At 36.3% G+C, this 16508-nt stretch overlaps 1 protein-coding gene across 1 annotated transcript; it reads right to left on the bottom strand.

The window, feature by feature from the left end:
* Positions 1-5118: 5118 nt before the first annotated feature.
* LOC127094244 (uncharacterized) lies at positions 5119-6249 on the bottom strand. Its single transcript, XM_051033102.1, has one exon. The coding sequence runs from the start codon at positions 6247-6249 to the stop codon at positions 5119-5121; it is 1131 nt and encodes a 376-aa protein (XP_050889059.1).
* Positions 6250-16508: the final 10259 nt, after the last annotated feature.

Below are 16508 nucleotides of genomic sequence, written 5' to 3'. Positions count from 1 at the left end.
CATGCGCTTGTTGATATGCAGGAGCAACCTGAGCGGGTTGATAAATTGGTGTTTGTTGAAATGGTTGATAAACAGGTACTTGTTGTTGGTTGAAATTTGGCCCAATTGTTGCCACATATGGTTATTGAACATACTGCATAGGGTATGTTGGTTATTCTTAAGTGAATTGTCGTTGTTGCTTTCTCCATGATTGACTCCTTCCTCGACTGGATGACACATCATTCGTCTCTCATTCCTTCTTTTTCTGAAGATTTCTGGGAAACTTCTTAGGATTGTTGGTTTTAGAAATTCCATCAGCATTGATCATCTTTGCGTTCTTCAAACCGAGATCAACTTTAATTCCTATAACTACCAAGTCGAAAAACCTTGCAGACACACTTCCCACCATCCTCTCATAGAACATTGGTTGTACGGTATCCATAAACCAATTGGCTAATTCTTTTTCTGCCAAAGGTGGTTCAACCTAAGAGGCCATCTCTCCCTAGTGTTACGCATACTCTTTGAATGTCTCGTTATCTTTCTGAGACATATTCAGCAGTTATCTTCTGTCCGGGACCATATCCATGTTTTATTTGTAATGCTTTATAAAAGCATCAGACAAGTCTTGGAAGCACCGGATACGACTCTGATCGAGGCTTAGGTACTACTTAGAGGGGGCACCCTTCAAGATGTCTTGAAATAAGTGGATCATGAGCTTATCGTCTTCAACATGGGCAGTAATTGTATCTATCAAAGTCAGGAGTCTTGAATTTCGCAGGAATTACAAGACCATATACTAGGCACATCTCCCTAGCGGCAACACCAAAAACTTGATCACCTTCCATTACCCTCAGCCTCTTCTCAAGAATCTGAAAATTCTCTTTAATACCCTTTATATCTTCATGCCTTTCTTCTTCTTCATCAGACATTTCTAGAGCATGTTGTTGATCTTTAAAGTAAAGTTGCACATGTGTATGAACGGTCGGAGGTGCAAATGTATGGACCATAGGGTGAGCCTCAGTGGATAATGGTAGAGGAACAGTATGTTGAGTAGATTGCACTACACTAGGGACTACTTCAGGTTGAGGTATGAAGCAATAAGGTTGACCAAAAGGAGGAAATGCAGAAGGTATCGTCCTTGTGGGTTGGGGTTCAAGCGTTGGACCAGTGATCTCTGAAATGACCATTTTTTGTGTGTCTATCTTGGCTCTGATGACTTGCAGCATCTCCATGATTTAATCCACGCTCCCTCGAAGGTCCTCGAGTTCTGAGTTGATTCTTTCTAACTCTTTTTCTTGTTTTTCCATTCTTTATCGAGTGTCGTCTCTGGTGTTGTAGTGGTGTTGACGAATCTATGTGGAACTAGATGAAGACAACGGAATGAGCTTTTATTTGAATAATGACATGGATGCATGTATGGATGCATTTTTGTGCAAATCTCTAAGTTATCTTTGTTATTTATTTCAGCAATGTTAGGACATTTTATTTGCAAGAGTTTCGAATAAAAATAACAATGAATGAAATCCAAAATGACAACTTTCATTAATTCAAATTCAACATCAAATACAAGTGATTTAAATTCAACTTCAAGTACAAGTGATTCAAATTCAAGTATAAGTGATTCAAATTCAAGTACTAGTGAACTTAATCTCCATCTCAGCCCTTTTGATAGTAGCAAGATCGGTGGTGAGCTCTTTCACCATTCGCTTGCAAAACTTGACAAAGTTGAAAACTTGAGGAGGTGTGTTTTATAGACACATGCTCCAATCGGATTCTTGGAGTTTCTCTGGAAGTTCCATCATGTTGAGGTTAGTGAATCTAGCCAAGTTGACGAACTTGCCATTACATGCAACATAGAGGTCTTGGAGCTTCTTAATGACACATTGATCTTTGTCTAGGGCCGCTCTATCCTCTCTATATAGCTCCCTCCAATACACACAATAATTCTTCAAGAGCATGTAAGTTGCATCACCCTCTTGGTTTTCCAAACCTGTAATCCTTCTATGATATTTGTTTATGTGTTATTTGACATATTTTTGTACAATTTGGGATAACTGTATTGATTGTAATGTTTGAATTGCTTGATATACAATTGCTGTTTGCTTTGGTGATCTCTGTGAGATGAGTTCTGTACCCGAACTCGAGTGCACTCTAGGATAGGAGAATGGCGTAGTCTTGTTGACTGGTGTGGAGTATTCCTTAGCCAGTTGACTTGCGAGTCCATTCACTTGGTGGAGGTCATGTTGGATTAATAATGTCACACAAGTTATTTGTGGTTAGGCATTATTCGTTCAATCATGTGCCTTAGAAGCCAAGGACCTTAGTTTACCAAACCCATCTTGGCCTATTTTTAGGACGTAGTGCGGAGGTCGTTCAGATGTAAGATCTGATGCGATTGTTACGCGATACTACACTCATAAGAGTCTCTCTTGAGAATATTTTTGGAATACGAGTATTCGTTCCTCCGATAATATCCGAGAGATGGGACGATGATTATGGGAACCTCTGGTAGAACATGTCTGGCAGGTTTAAACCCTAGTACACTCCCTTTGGGTGGTTCTTAACCAAGACTCCATGCTCGTGACTCTCAGCAAACCCGTGATTCGTGGTTGAGTCGTTCAAACATCGTTAATATCAATGGAACTTGGGCGTCGATAAGGTGTAAACCATAATCCGCCAAAATGGATGATTGATATTAAGGATGTTAGAGCCGGTTCATGTACCGTTAATATCAATGGAACTTGGGTGTAGATAAGGTGAAAACCTAAATCCACCAAAATGGATGATTGATATTAGGGATACAATGAGCTTTCCCACGACCTTTGTTTGGTGTGACTTGCTTGATCCTTGAGTGTGATTGTTGCATTCATGCATTCATGCATTCATCTGCATTTCATGTCATCAGAAAAAAGAAAATTTTCAAGGAACTTAAAAGGGTTTATTTGCAAAATTTTCAGACATGGAAAGACCAAAAAGGCATACAAAGAAGTACAGCTTTAGACAACCTGATGTGAAGGAGTTAAGGAATTTGACATCTTATGTATTAGATCCCTTGGGTTTCAAGGCTCGGTATGGAAAGCTTCTGCCTCTGTTGACTACTCAGGTTGATGAGGGATTGATGAGTACTCTAGCTCAGTTTTATGATCCTCTGTACCACTGCTTCTCTTTCCCGGACTTCCAGTTGTTGCCTACTTTGGAGGAGTATTCTCATCTTATTGGGATTCCGATCCTGGATCAGGTGCCGTTCAGTGGCCTAGAGAGTGTCCCGACCGCTCGAGAGATTGCAGCCTTGTTGCACATAGATGAATCGCTGATTAAAGCTAATCTGACTACCAAAGGTGGAATTCAGGGTTTTCCTTCTGAGTTCCTCATCGCTCAAGCTACCATCTATGGGAAGGCCATGAGTGAGGATGCCTTTGAGGCTTTATTTGTGCTGCTCATCTATGGATTGGTGTTGTTTCCCAACTTCGACAAATTCGTGGACATGAACGCCATTAGGATCTTCTCGGTTCTTAATCTCGTTCCGACTTTGTTGGGTGATGCCTATTTCTCTTTGCACCTGAGGAATGCAAAAGGTGGAGGAGTTATTGTCTGCTGTCTACCTCTGCTGTACAAGTGGTTTATTTCGCACTTGCCGCAGACACTTGCTTTTAAGGAGAACAAGGGATGTCTACGGTGGTCTCAGAGACTTATGTCTCTCACTAATGATGATATCTCTTGGTATGATCGCGTGTATGATACTGTGCAGATCATCGATTATTGTGGTGAATTCCCTAATGTGCCTCTTCTTGGTACATGTGGTGGGATCAACTACAACCCTATTCTCGCACGTCGTCAGCTTGGGTTCCCCCTAAAGGATAAACCTCATAACATTCTGTTAGAAGGTTTGTTCTTCCAGGAGGGTAAAGATCCCCAAGGCCTGAAAGCCAGATTTGCCCGCGCTTGGCGCAAGATCTGCAAGAAGAGCAGGAATGAATTGGGTCCGAAGAATTGCATTGCTTTGGAGCCCTATACCTCTTGGGTTAGACAGAGAGCTGCCGTGTACTTGATGCCATATGACCATCCGAGACCTACACCGTTGGATGTGGCTGGGCCTTCAACCCTCCCTACCCAACGTGTAGAGGAGTTGAGAGAAGAAGACCTTTCACGTGCTTGGATCCGTGAAAGAGAAGAATTGCTTCAGTAACTTAAGGAGAAGGACGCTCTGATTGAATTTCTCGAGCATCGAGTGATCGATGATCCGAACGACACTTGGACTTCTTTGCTTCCTCAGTCTTCCAAGTTCTGGAAGAGGAAGTATGATCAGCTTGCTAAGGAGAAAGCAGATATGGAAGCTGCTTATGAGAGAGAGATCAAGAAGTTGCGCAATTCTCGTCTTCCAGCATCCCGAGCTATTATGGATCCATAGGATGTTGTTTTCCTTTTCTTTTTGTAATATGATCAAAAATGCTGTACTTCTTTGTCTCGATTATATTGAATGAGATATTTTCCATGAGAAATTAAAATGCTTTAAAAATTCAAAATTTGCAAATAAATACCCTAAGGGTTCCTTGAAAATGAAATAAAGCATATGCACAAGCATTACATGCATCATTTTGCATAAGCAGGTACCTTGTTTCTGGTCTTCTTGTTCTGACTCTGTGTTCTTCATTTATTTTGAAGACAAGCTGACTCACCGGTACTATACTCGAGCCAATTCTGCAAGAGTTATGGATCAGCTAGAACAAGAGAACAGAGAATTGAAGGAATAGGTCGCCAGACTTGGCGCTTTGATGGCGCTTTGAGTTCACGGATTTTAGCTTCATAATCGAGTATAGCTTCTCTCTTCCCCACAAAAGACCTCTCCAATAATTTGTCCAACTCTTGAATTTTGAGGTGGGCTTTTTTGAGCTCCTCATTCTTGGTTTTGAACATAGATTTCGTACCTATGAGAATATCATCAAGCTCATCCTTCTTGTCTTCAAATGTTCTTGCTCTCTTGTTGCTAGCTTCAAGATATCGGTCCGTGTCTTGACGTTCATCCTTCAGATTTTCATTTTCCAAAGTGGTTTGATTAAGCATAAGTCATAACTCAAAGTTTTCTAATTCAAGCTCCTTAATTTTGACATTGAGCTTCTCAACGTATTCAGGTAGTATAGGTTATGGCTCGGGAACTAGAGGAAAAATTGAGGGATCAAATGGAAATGGGATCTTAACCACTTGAACTCTCTCTCTTAGCCAACGAGTGTAAGGTTCTTTCACAAGGACATTCCTCTTCCCAAACTCCTTACCCCTTCTAACAATTGTTTTCCAGGATTTCTTAATCTTCTTCACAATTGGGTTGTCCGCATCAATGTCATGCAAAATGAAAGGCTCTAATGCTTCAGATTTTGGAGGACCGCTCATGGAGTAACCGTGTTGAATCATGGATAACATAGGGTTGTAGTTGATGCAACCCCTAGTCCCTTTCAAAAGTACATTGGGAAAGTCTCCAATGCTAACAATAATATTCGGGGTCTCCAAATATCTGATATACCATTTGACATAGTTGGTAGCAAGGGAAGCTAACTTTTGAGAGGGTTTAAGTGTTTTGGAGGTGTAGGGTCCTACTTCGGGCATGTGAGGTCTGAACCAAGCATGCAAAAACTGTTCGTAACATAAAAGGGTTCCCCATTTCTTCTCATGAAGCTTATGGAGGGTGTAGTAGATATCAGCTAGGAGATAAGGTACTGGATTACCAGAGAGGAAGATTCTTACAGCCACATGATCCACGAAACTGACAAGATTCAGAAATAGTACTATCCCATAAACCAATATGACTATCATGGCATGGAATGCTTTCCATTTTCCATCTTTCTCCAACTTCACAGCTTGTTCTTCTAAAAACCATATAGAAAAACCACTTAAGACTCCCTTCTTATCCCAATTACTTATAACCAATTGGACCTCCATACCCAAAACTGAAGTTATTCTTTTGGCAGTGATACCTTCACCAAACTTGGGAAATAGATCATGGTCCCTCAAATTCCGGCCCACAATTCTCTCAAACTCTTCCAAAGTAGGAGCTGAATGGAAGTCAGAAAAGGTGAAACAACACAGAGATGGGTCATAGAATTTAGCTATACTCACAGTTATCATTAGTTCCATCTTTTCATTCGAAATACTCAGGATCCTCCCATAATCGTCCATGAATTCAGTGAGCTTGATCACTTTGGCACTCAACTTCTTCAAACTGTCAAGGTTTACTTTCTTGTACTTGAATTGGAATGTGCTTCTTCTTTTAGGATTCATTTTCTCTTGCAAATGACTTAGATCCCTGAAACAAATGGAAAACGACTGAGAGCTTTGCTTTCTATGCATATGAAATGAACGTAGATGAAATGCAATGTTTTTTAATACAGGTTCAAAGATTCGAGGTAACGAATGAATCTGATTGCTTTCCAAAACAAGGTTCTTGTCGGGTATGATCTAAGGCTTTTACGAAGGACCCCAGAGTCACAGATCCACAAGAATGTTTGATGATTGCGGAAAATTATGTTCGCACATCAACTCTTTCAAGGGAATCTATTCTAGGTGAGATTTTCGTATTGATCCTAACGAGGTATTCACCTCACGAATCCATACTACGTAACCATCAACTTCGGTTCTAGACATGGTTCTCAGAGTCATAGATTCACAAGTATGTTTAACGCTTGCAACAAATTCTTGTCGCGTACCAACTCCTTCGTGAAAATATATTCTGAGTGAGGTTTTCATATCGATCCTAACGAGGTTTTCACCTTGTGAATCCATACTATGCAACCATCATTATTAGTTGGCCAAAAAGTTTCAATGTTCTAAAAAGTCCTTAGAGTCATGGACCCCTTTGAAAACATCGAAGCTAACAAGGCATCCACCCCGTTCAACAACACTTTCAAAAGGATCTTCTCTAAGTGAGGTTCTCATGCCGACCCTTACGAGGTATTCACCTCATGAGTACGCATTATTCAACCATCATCCTATCTTATGTTTCCACTCAAGACTTGGGTAGGAAGTCTTTACCTCAAGGTTTTACAATCAAATATCCAAGTACCAATGGTCCAATAGAGCCATATCACAATATAACAATAATGAAAGCAAAAGATAAAGAAAAGCCACACAACTAAACAAACATAAGCACACACAACAACCTAACTAGGCCTGACTCACTTAGGGATGAGAGAGTCCCCAGCAGAGTCTCCATCTATCGTACCTCGAAAAATGAGAACAACCTCACGAAGCGCAATTACACGCTCACGTGATGGACTTAACAGAGTCGCCATAGATCTCTATTTATTCCCATTGAGGGAAAGGGAAAATGTTGAATAAAACCCCTAAAATAAGGACAAGGATATGATCATCGCAACCAATATCAGAGTTCGGGAGTCGGTTACGCAAGGGGAAGGTATTAACACCCATCACATCTGTTGTACTCAATGGGAACCGTCTGGTTAGTTGCGTATGTTAGTGTTCGTTTAAAATTTAGGCTTCTCGATTTATTAAGAGGGTAAATAAGAGGACAAAAGGTTTATTTTTTATTAGTGGGTCTGACAAGATTTCGCAATCCTACTCCTACTTATCTCAAAAGAGAAGTCAAGGCAACATAGTTCTGGGTAAAAAAAAGTTTGTTTGCTGGTCAATTTTAGAGAAAGTTATCTTGTATTAATCAACGAAAAACATTATTTTACCCAAAATAGATGAGGAGCAGATGTTTGCACCACATTGAATGGATTTACAAATCACATTCACGCCACTTATCTCAACTCAACAGTTGTGGATGAAATATTATTTTGTATCATCTTAAGACAAAATATCTTTCATTTTTTAAAAGGTTTTCTTAGGTTGTGCCAAAAGTCAAAAAAAGTTTGAATGAGTTTGATATATTTTTGGTGATGGTGAGAGCTTGGATTAGCGAGATCTCCATCTCGATTCCTAGTCTCAGGAGCTCGTGGTATTCACCTCATTTCGTTTCCATCTTTATTAAAAAAATGTTATGAATTTTTTAAAAGTATTTTGAAGTTTGATTGAGAAAATGCACTAGATGTTGATTGAGGTTTGTTTATGGTTATGAAAAAGTTCAAGTGGTTTTATGGTTTGAAAAATGATTTGAATGTGGATGGTTGATAAATTGAGATAGTGGGAACGGTTTGAAAAGAAAAGTTTCAAATGGGTTAGTTTTGAGATAATTTTGAAAATAGCTTGACGTTGGATCAAGCTTTTCACTTGCCTTGCAAAATAGTTTTGAAAATCATTTTGGGTAAGTGATTAGAAATGAATTAAAATCGATGGTTAAATATGATGAATACAAATGGTAACGGGAAGGGCGCGAATTGGATCACAAAGGGATGCAAATTCAAATATAGTGACACAAACTCAAGCACAAGGCGTAAATCAAACGCCACAAGAACCGAACGTACATACAAGCATTTAACAATGATAAAAAATAATAAAAGATTAAAAAAAATACAAGAGCATACACAATATTTATAGCACATATTCATAACAAATGAATCGGAAAAAATAAGGTGGAAAGAAAAGTGCACAGATTAAAATCATGACGCAAAGACGCGAATCAAAGTCGCGTACGCGAAGACGTGCAAAGGCTACCACAAGAAACTTAATTCGATATAAATATAACGATGTTGGGTCATTGTTCTTAACACAAATCGAAACATGCGAATCGCTAACGCATAAGCGTCATTGCAAGTCGAATCAATAAATAATAACATAATAAAAAAACAAATTAAAACATAAAGTTACAAATCGAAACACGAATTTATAAGCACACAAAAAAGACGATCACCGTTATGTTAAACCATCGGACACGTGTACAAAATTGAAATACAATGATAATTAATTAAAAGCATCACACATAAACCGATAAAGTCAACCAATAGCTTGCTACACTTAACGTGATTATTGCAATATGGATCAAAATTGTGCGGATCTAAATTTATCAAAAAGAAACGTAAAGAAAAAGTAAATCTAACATGCTAAAAAAAACCAATAGTGTTGCTAGCGCAAGAATCCGATCATCGCAAATCACATTGAGAAACTATAATATAATAAAAGTTACAAACGAAACACGAATGGTAAGCGCACAAAAAAAGTGGATTGACATTTTTTTAAACCATTGGACACGTGTAAAATCAAAATACAACAATTAACAAATATAGAACCGCATATAAAGCAATAAAAATAAATCATTAGTTTGTTACACATAACATGATCATCGCAATATAGATCAAACTCGCGAGGATCTAAAGTTATCAAAAAGAAACACAAAGAAAAAAATGAAATAAAACGTGTTAAAACAAAAAAAAAATCTGGAAAATATTGCTAACGCAAGAATGTGATCATCGCAATCGAATTGAACCAACACAAATGTCACGCATCACGCACACTAATATGCAAACAGTGTATCGACATGATTCAATCTGAATAATCTAATAAAAACATAATTAACATAATATATATATATATATATATATATATATATATATATATATATATATATATATATATATATGTATATGTATATATATATATATATATATGTGTGTGTGTGTGTGTATGTGTGTATATAGCCTAAACTGATATGCATATAAATCTAATGAAAATAAAAAGTGAAAAATGAGTGTACGAACTGTCACCGTAAAATTTTCTCAGATTTCCTTTATTGTTCCTTTTTTTTCAAACGTTGTGTGACTCTAATTGAGTTGGTTTTCTCTCCTCCCTTCACTCTCAGCATCACCAATATATATACAAGTCAGTTTAGCATTTTTAATAATTTTGAAAATCCACAAATGTCTTCTTGTACTGGAAGACTCTTCATTTTCCCTTTCTCATCTCGAGCTTTTTGAGCTCTTGTCTTCTTTTCTTTAATCTTTTTTCTTTTCTAACTCTTCTTTTCAATTTTTCATTTTCAATTAAATCTCCCTCTTTATTTTCTTGTTCTACTCCCTTCTCACCTTCTTCAATCTTCTCTTCTTGTCTTTCTATCACAACTTTCTCTTTCTCAGTATTATCACCAATGCTTCTACAAATTTCTCTACTACTCCGAGTTATAATAGATTTGCAATGCTCCTTCATATTAGTTTGAGTGTTTGTAGTAAACGTACCTCCTTGTTAATCAGTTAATTGCTTAACTATTTGACCAACTTGGATTTCAAGGTTCTTGATGGCCGCATAAGTGCTCTTTTGATTTGCAATAGACATTTGCATAAATTGAGTTAGAGTGTCCCCTACCTTTGAATTTTTATCTTGTGGTTGAGGATTTTGATTATAATTCTAATAAGGATTTTGTTTATTGGATGGTCCCGCTTCTAGTTTCCATCCTTGGCCATAATATGCATTTTTCCCTTTTTGATAACCAGGATTACCTTGATATGGTGCTTGCCTCTGTTGATATTGATTTTGATTTCCCATATAATTCACCTTTTCATTCACCGGAGAACAATAACCTGTTGGATGATCTCCATTGCACAGTTCACAGTATGTTACCTGTTGATGTTTACTTGAGACTTCATGCGTCTCCTTGAGTTGTTGCGGAAGCTTCGACATTTGTTTTGTAAGTTCTTCCACTGTTTGAGTTAACACTTTGTTTAAAGCCAAAATTGCATCATTTGTTCCCAATTCAATGATTTCAACTTTCTTTTATGAATGGCCTCTATTGTGTTAAACTTGGTGATCATTGAGTGCCATTTTATCAATAATTGCAATTGCATCTTCAACACTCTTAGACATTAAAGAACCACTTGCAGTTGCATCCAAAATAAGTTTTGGTTGTGGTAGAAGTCCATTGCGAGAGATATGAATTTGAGTAAGCTCATCAAGGCCATGGTTGGGAAATCTTCTCAACATCGACTTGTATCGCTCCTATGCTTCACAAAGTGTTTCAGTTGAACCTTGAGAAAATACAACAATTGTCGTTTTGGCCTCCATAAATTTGTTGTCCGGAAAGTACCTATAAATAAATTTTTCCTCAAGAACATTCTAATATGTCATAGTCTGAGTTGGTTGGTCAAGGTACCATTCTTTTCCTTTTCCTATCAATGAATGAGGGAATAATCTCTTCAACACTTGTTCTTCTTTTGCTTCATGAGCTCCAACTGTACTGGAAATCTCATAAGATTTGGTAAGGTGGGTATATGGATCTTCATGATCAAGCCCAATAAAAGGGTTTGCATACAATACCTGAAGCAGACCAGTCTTCATCTCTGAGTTCCTTGCATTTAGTGTAGGTCTAGCAAAATGAGCATTACTTTTTGGGTTATTTTGACAAGGCCCTCGAACAACTTCTGGTTCAGCCATGACTTCTTCGATTTTTAGAGTTGTTGAAGAGGTAGAACTAAAAGTTTTTTCCTGCTGGTTCCTTTGTTTGGCTAGTTGCTTTCGCTTTTTGGCTAGTTGCTTTCTCTTTTTGTCCATGTTGTTGTTTCTACAAGTTGTTATTTCTATTTCAAGATAAAAAGAAGTTGATCTTTCGATGTACTTCCTCGCATACACGGAGTTCTAAATTCTAACCACACAAATGAACAAACATGAGGGATAACAAGTATAACAATATACAATTTATAAAAGTGCAAAGTTACTTAAAGTAATAGAAATTATTGATATGCTTATAATATATATATATATATATATATATATATATATATATATATATATATATATATATATATATATATATATATATATATATATATATATATATATATATATATATATATATATATATATATATATATATATATATATATATATATATATATATATATATACGCCAATCCCTAGTAATGGTGCCATTTTGATAATAACCACTTTTGAAGGGGAAAGTATTTTGTATCGTCTCCGTGGGGATTAGTGTGATATCATTGTTGTCCAACAGTTAGTACAATTTTAAGAAAGGTTCAAAAGAGTTTTTATTGCGGAAAGTCACGATTGGTAACAAGCTAAAGCAACAATAAACTCTACGAAACTAACAAGTAGAGAAAACATGTCAAGATTGGGTTTTATTAACCTTTTTCATATGTATTCAACTAATCTAGTATGTGAACATAGTTAATCATCTATATTATTACGTATCACTCTTCAACACCGTTTATGTCTAACTGATGATGTGAGTTTTACCGTATTGCTTAATCGATGTTATCTCTACCTATTAAGAAATATGATAACATTAAGACTTGATACAATTGAACATCAAACCCCAACTCCATCTCTAGACTTGGGTATTAGGGAGATTATGATCTTAGGTCCATATTTGAAAAATATTTCTCAATAATGATTCAAACCCATAAATTTAACATGAAAATAAAGATAACATCAATATTGATTCATAATCTGTTCACAAAATAATGATCAGAAGAAATACATACGATTACGGTTAATTACATCCGATCCTGACACAAGAGATTTAGCTACACAGCTTAATGGTAGCTTTCTCATAAGAAAATAGAAGAGATGAATATGCATCAACGTTGATTAATCGAAGATTATTGCGTATCCAACTCCAATTTGACTTGATTCTGAGTTTTCTCTCTTTGGTGATGTATTTCTCTCTCTAAAATAATGGAATGCCCTAAAATTATGAACTGAAAAGCTATTTATGTTGTACTACTAAAACCACTCACATTCAGCCCCAAAGGATATGCTTAGCACAACTACAAGCCAAAACAGGATAAAACGCAATAAATGGCGCTTAGCGCAACCAAATGGTGCTCAACGCGGATTCCTAGGCAAGATGGCTCTTAACCCACACAAATGGCACTCAGCGCAGAGCTCCCTGGAAATCATGCTTTGAATGCGCTTAGCACGATCCTGTTGACGTGGTTTTCTCCTAAGAATGTAGGTTGAGCCAATTCTATGTCTTTTATGACCAAAGCTCATTCCATGCAAGCATACCTACAAAAAAGGTTACAATTAAGAAAACTTCACATTATCTATATGATAAACTATTAAAGCTAGATATTTAGATCAAAGTTGAGGTTTTGCTACTAGAATCTTATGAAACAAGTTAATAAGTGTCAAGTTTTTATGTATAAATTCACCACAAATTGGCACTTATCAATGAGTTTAGTAAAAATGGAGATCATAAAAGTGTACATTGCATTTCAGATGTAATGGCTTTTAAACAGTGGGTCGTTTGGAGTGGATTTGCATTGGATTAGGGTAATACCCTAATTTATACCCCTAAGATCCCTTATCATTTGTATCATTTGCATAACATCAAGGTCATCAAATACTTTTGTGTATATCCTTATGCTTTGCTAACCCCACAAAAATACAAAAAAAATTATATGTCTTGCTTTGCTTTGTTTGCAAGTTAGGGTTTTGGCATCAATAAGTGCAAGGGATGGATCAATAAAGGCTTAGTGTGATCATAAATATCTCAAGGTGATCAAGAGTCTCCCTCCATCAACAATCAAAGTTTGTACTCACCTCAATTCAAGTTCATCAAGCCACAATTCATCTGACACTCCAAATTAGGGTTTTGGTCAAAGTCAGCTTAATGTTGACTCTTTGACCAAAGCATGATCCTATGGCTTGAGGCATGATCCAAGGACTTCAAATGTATCCTCATAACCCACTCATACAATTCAAATGGCTTAAGAGGTTAGATTCATGAACAGATGAAAGTTTGAACACAATTGATGAAAAGTCAACATATGCTTAAAGTCAAAGTTTGACTTTTAAGATTTTTGGTCAACTATGGACTTTTCAAGTCAAGGATTATGAAAATATGATCATTGAAGTCATTTGATCAAGTTTAGTCAAGTAAGTCAAGGTTACTTGCAAAAAGGACAAAGATGGAGAATTTGAAATTTTTACTAAATCCCTAAAAATCATGTCCAAGTACTCAACTTTCCAAGGCCAAAACTTGTGATTCAAGCCACCATTTTCTTTGCTTTAATGATCATATTAAAGGCCTTGCTTCATACTTCAACTTTGTCCTAGGTGATAAAACCTCAAAAAATGCACGGATAAGGATATATGGGGCCATGAAGTGGATGATTCATTTGTTTGTCAAGTGGAAAAACACTTGGTGAAATTTTCAGCATGCTGACCTAGTCAAGTGACCAACTTTATGCCAATTTTTCACCAATATCCCAACTGATAAGAGAAAAGTGATCAACATGAAACTTATAGATCATGATTCCATCTTTCCAAAATGTCCAAGATCAATAATTTACCATTCTTGAGCTAAGAGAATTGAATTTGGGACGACAGCTTCATGGAATGGTTCATAGGTCGAATTCCAAGCCAAAGTACATTACAAATCCATAAGTACATGTACTTCTTGCTTCCAAATCCCACCTTATCATAATATTTCACCCACTTTTGAGCTAGTATCCAAGTAACTAAACCAATACACAATGAACTATTTCATTTGTTGCATAAAATAGCTTTAATCCAACAAGAAGTACCATTGAGCTCCCAAATGCACTTGGATCTGATACATACCAACTCCAAACCTCAAGTAAACTCCTATGCTTCAGCAAGGACAGCATAAAAAACTTCGTAAACTCCTTTCTTTTGCCATGCTTCCCACTTGGATAATTGTGCAAAAACCAACCAAGCAAGCAATGAAGTATAAGCCACAATTATTTTATGATAGATGAGGCTTCTTGAACCCTCAAGGATGCCTATAAATAGAGGACAAAGCCTCATCTATCTACACACCAATATTACCAAGCAAAAATCCATTTTTGCAAGCTTTTGAACTTAACCTCCATTTCTCCCATTTGGCTTGAGCATTCTGCAAACCAAAGAGTCGAACCATCTCTTGGGAACTCATAGACATTGTGAGGGACATCAAACAGCAGTTGGAAGTGGTATTGAAGAGGCATTACACCTTGCTCCAATAAGTATATTCTTGCACTTCGAAACTCATTATACATGCGTCATTTCCATGTGATTTTTGAAGCAAACATGTAGCATTTATTGTGTTAAGGTTGATCACTAACTCACATGCCATTCATCTTGCTGTTTATGTGAATTTAAGTTGCATGAAACCTAAAGTTTCAGTTCTGGTTTTGGCCTTCGTGCATCTTCATCTTTGAGTATTAACTAAAACCTATTTTACCATTGTGTTCCTTACATTTTTCTAAGCGATTTTGATCTTTATTTCATGAAAAATGGTTGAGAAATGAGAGAGATATGTTTGTTTAAAAATATGGTAAAAAAATTGAAAAAAGAAAACAAAAAAAAGAATGAAAAGCGTGAGGTTGATGATGATATTGAGTTGGCATTGAAAAAGTCAAAGGAAACGTGTTATATAATATATACAATTGTTTGCATTTTAATTAACAGATGTATCGCCACCCTAGTTGTAGAAGAGCATGTCTTAAGTCACTTATAATCAAAAGGTTTGGGGTTCAAATCCCCTTCACCCCAGCCTTTGGTTTTTATTTTTCCAAACAGCGCATGTAGCCCTAACACCGTGGGTTCGAACTTGGCCAATCTAATGATTACTTCTCTCAGTTTGTTTAAATGTCCATTATTTTTACAAACTTTAAAAACCCATAACTTCATGATCCCTTAACCTTTTTGATCCATTATTTTTGCCATGTGTTCATAAGAATGTCTATTTTATGATGATACCAAAAAATCTCAAAAAAATATTATTTATTTCACCACTTTTTATTGGATGGAAAACATGTGCTTTTTTTAAGTGTTTTTAAGGATCCTAATCAATTCCTTTGATTCATCTCTTGGTTGTTCTTGTTGTTGAATGCTTGTATGATTATAGCACACTCTTTCTAGTGTTGATTGTTGTCCTTAACATGTTTAAACTTGATTATTTTCATATCATGTCTAAATTGATTCACCTTGAAAACATGCTTGAATGAATGGTTAGGAGATTATTAGAGTTTCCACTTGCTTGTTTCTTATCCATGCCATGATTAAGGTTTAGGTCTAAACTTGTTCCTAACATATTCTTGCCTCATGCTTAACTTTTATGCATAGTGATCCACTTAGGATTTTACTTTGTCCATACCATGTTCATATGATCCATGTTTGAATGTATTTTTTTTGTCACAACTTGACTTGACAGCCATATATCTTGATGGTGATACTTGTCTTATGTGGTTTGATACCCTTGTGTTGAGTAATGTACACTTGTTTAAATCATGTCTTATGATTCTATCCCAATTTTTGATGTTATATCCATATATTGTAATTGTTTATCACTCCATTCAAGTATTTCCTTTCATAAACTCCCATGATGATTGAATATGCATCTCATACTTGTTCATGTGCTATCTCTTGTGGTGTTATGAAAACCTTTGTAATGTCTTGTTTATGATCATCATACTTCAAAAACATGTAAGTAGCTTGTCCATGGATTACCAATTTATGCATATTTATGTATCTCAATCCAAGGGAAAGGATCTTATGTTGACTTTTTAGTCATATACTGTCTGTTTGTTTGTTGACTTTATTTGTCCATCCATGCATTAACCCTACCCTTTTTTCAAACTAAAACACCCATTCAAACCTTGACTTACTTTTAGTCAATGGATCTT

The sequence above is a fragment of the Lathyrus oleraceus genome, chromosome 6 (assembly GCF_024323335.1).
Source record: "Lathyrus oleraceus cultivar Zhongwan6 chromosome 6, CAAS_Psat_ZW6_1.0, whole genome shotgun sequence".
Lineage (NCBI taxonomy): Eukaryota > Viridiplantae > Streptophyta > Magnoliopsida > Fabales > Fabaceae > Lathyrus > Lathyrus oleraceus.
This window is presented reverse-complemented; position numbering and strand designations above follow the sequence as displayed.

Bases quoted from the DNA above. Each gene is read 5' to 3' on its own strand.
- LOC127094244 (XM_051033102.1), bottom strand. From the start codon at position 6,249: ATGAATCCTAAAAGAAGAAGCACATTCCAATTCAAGTACAAGAAAGTA.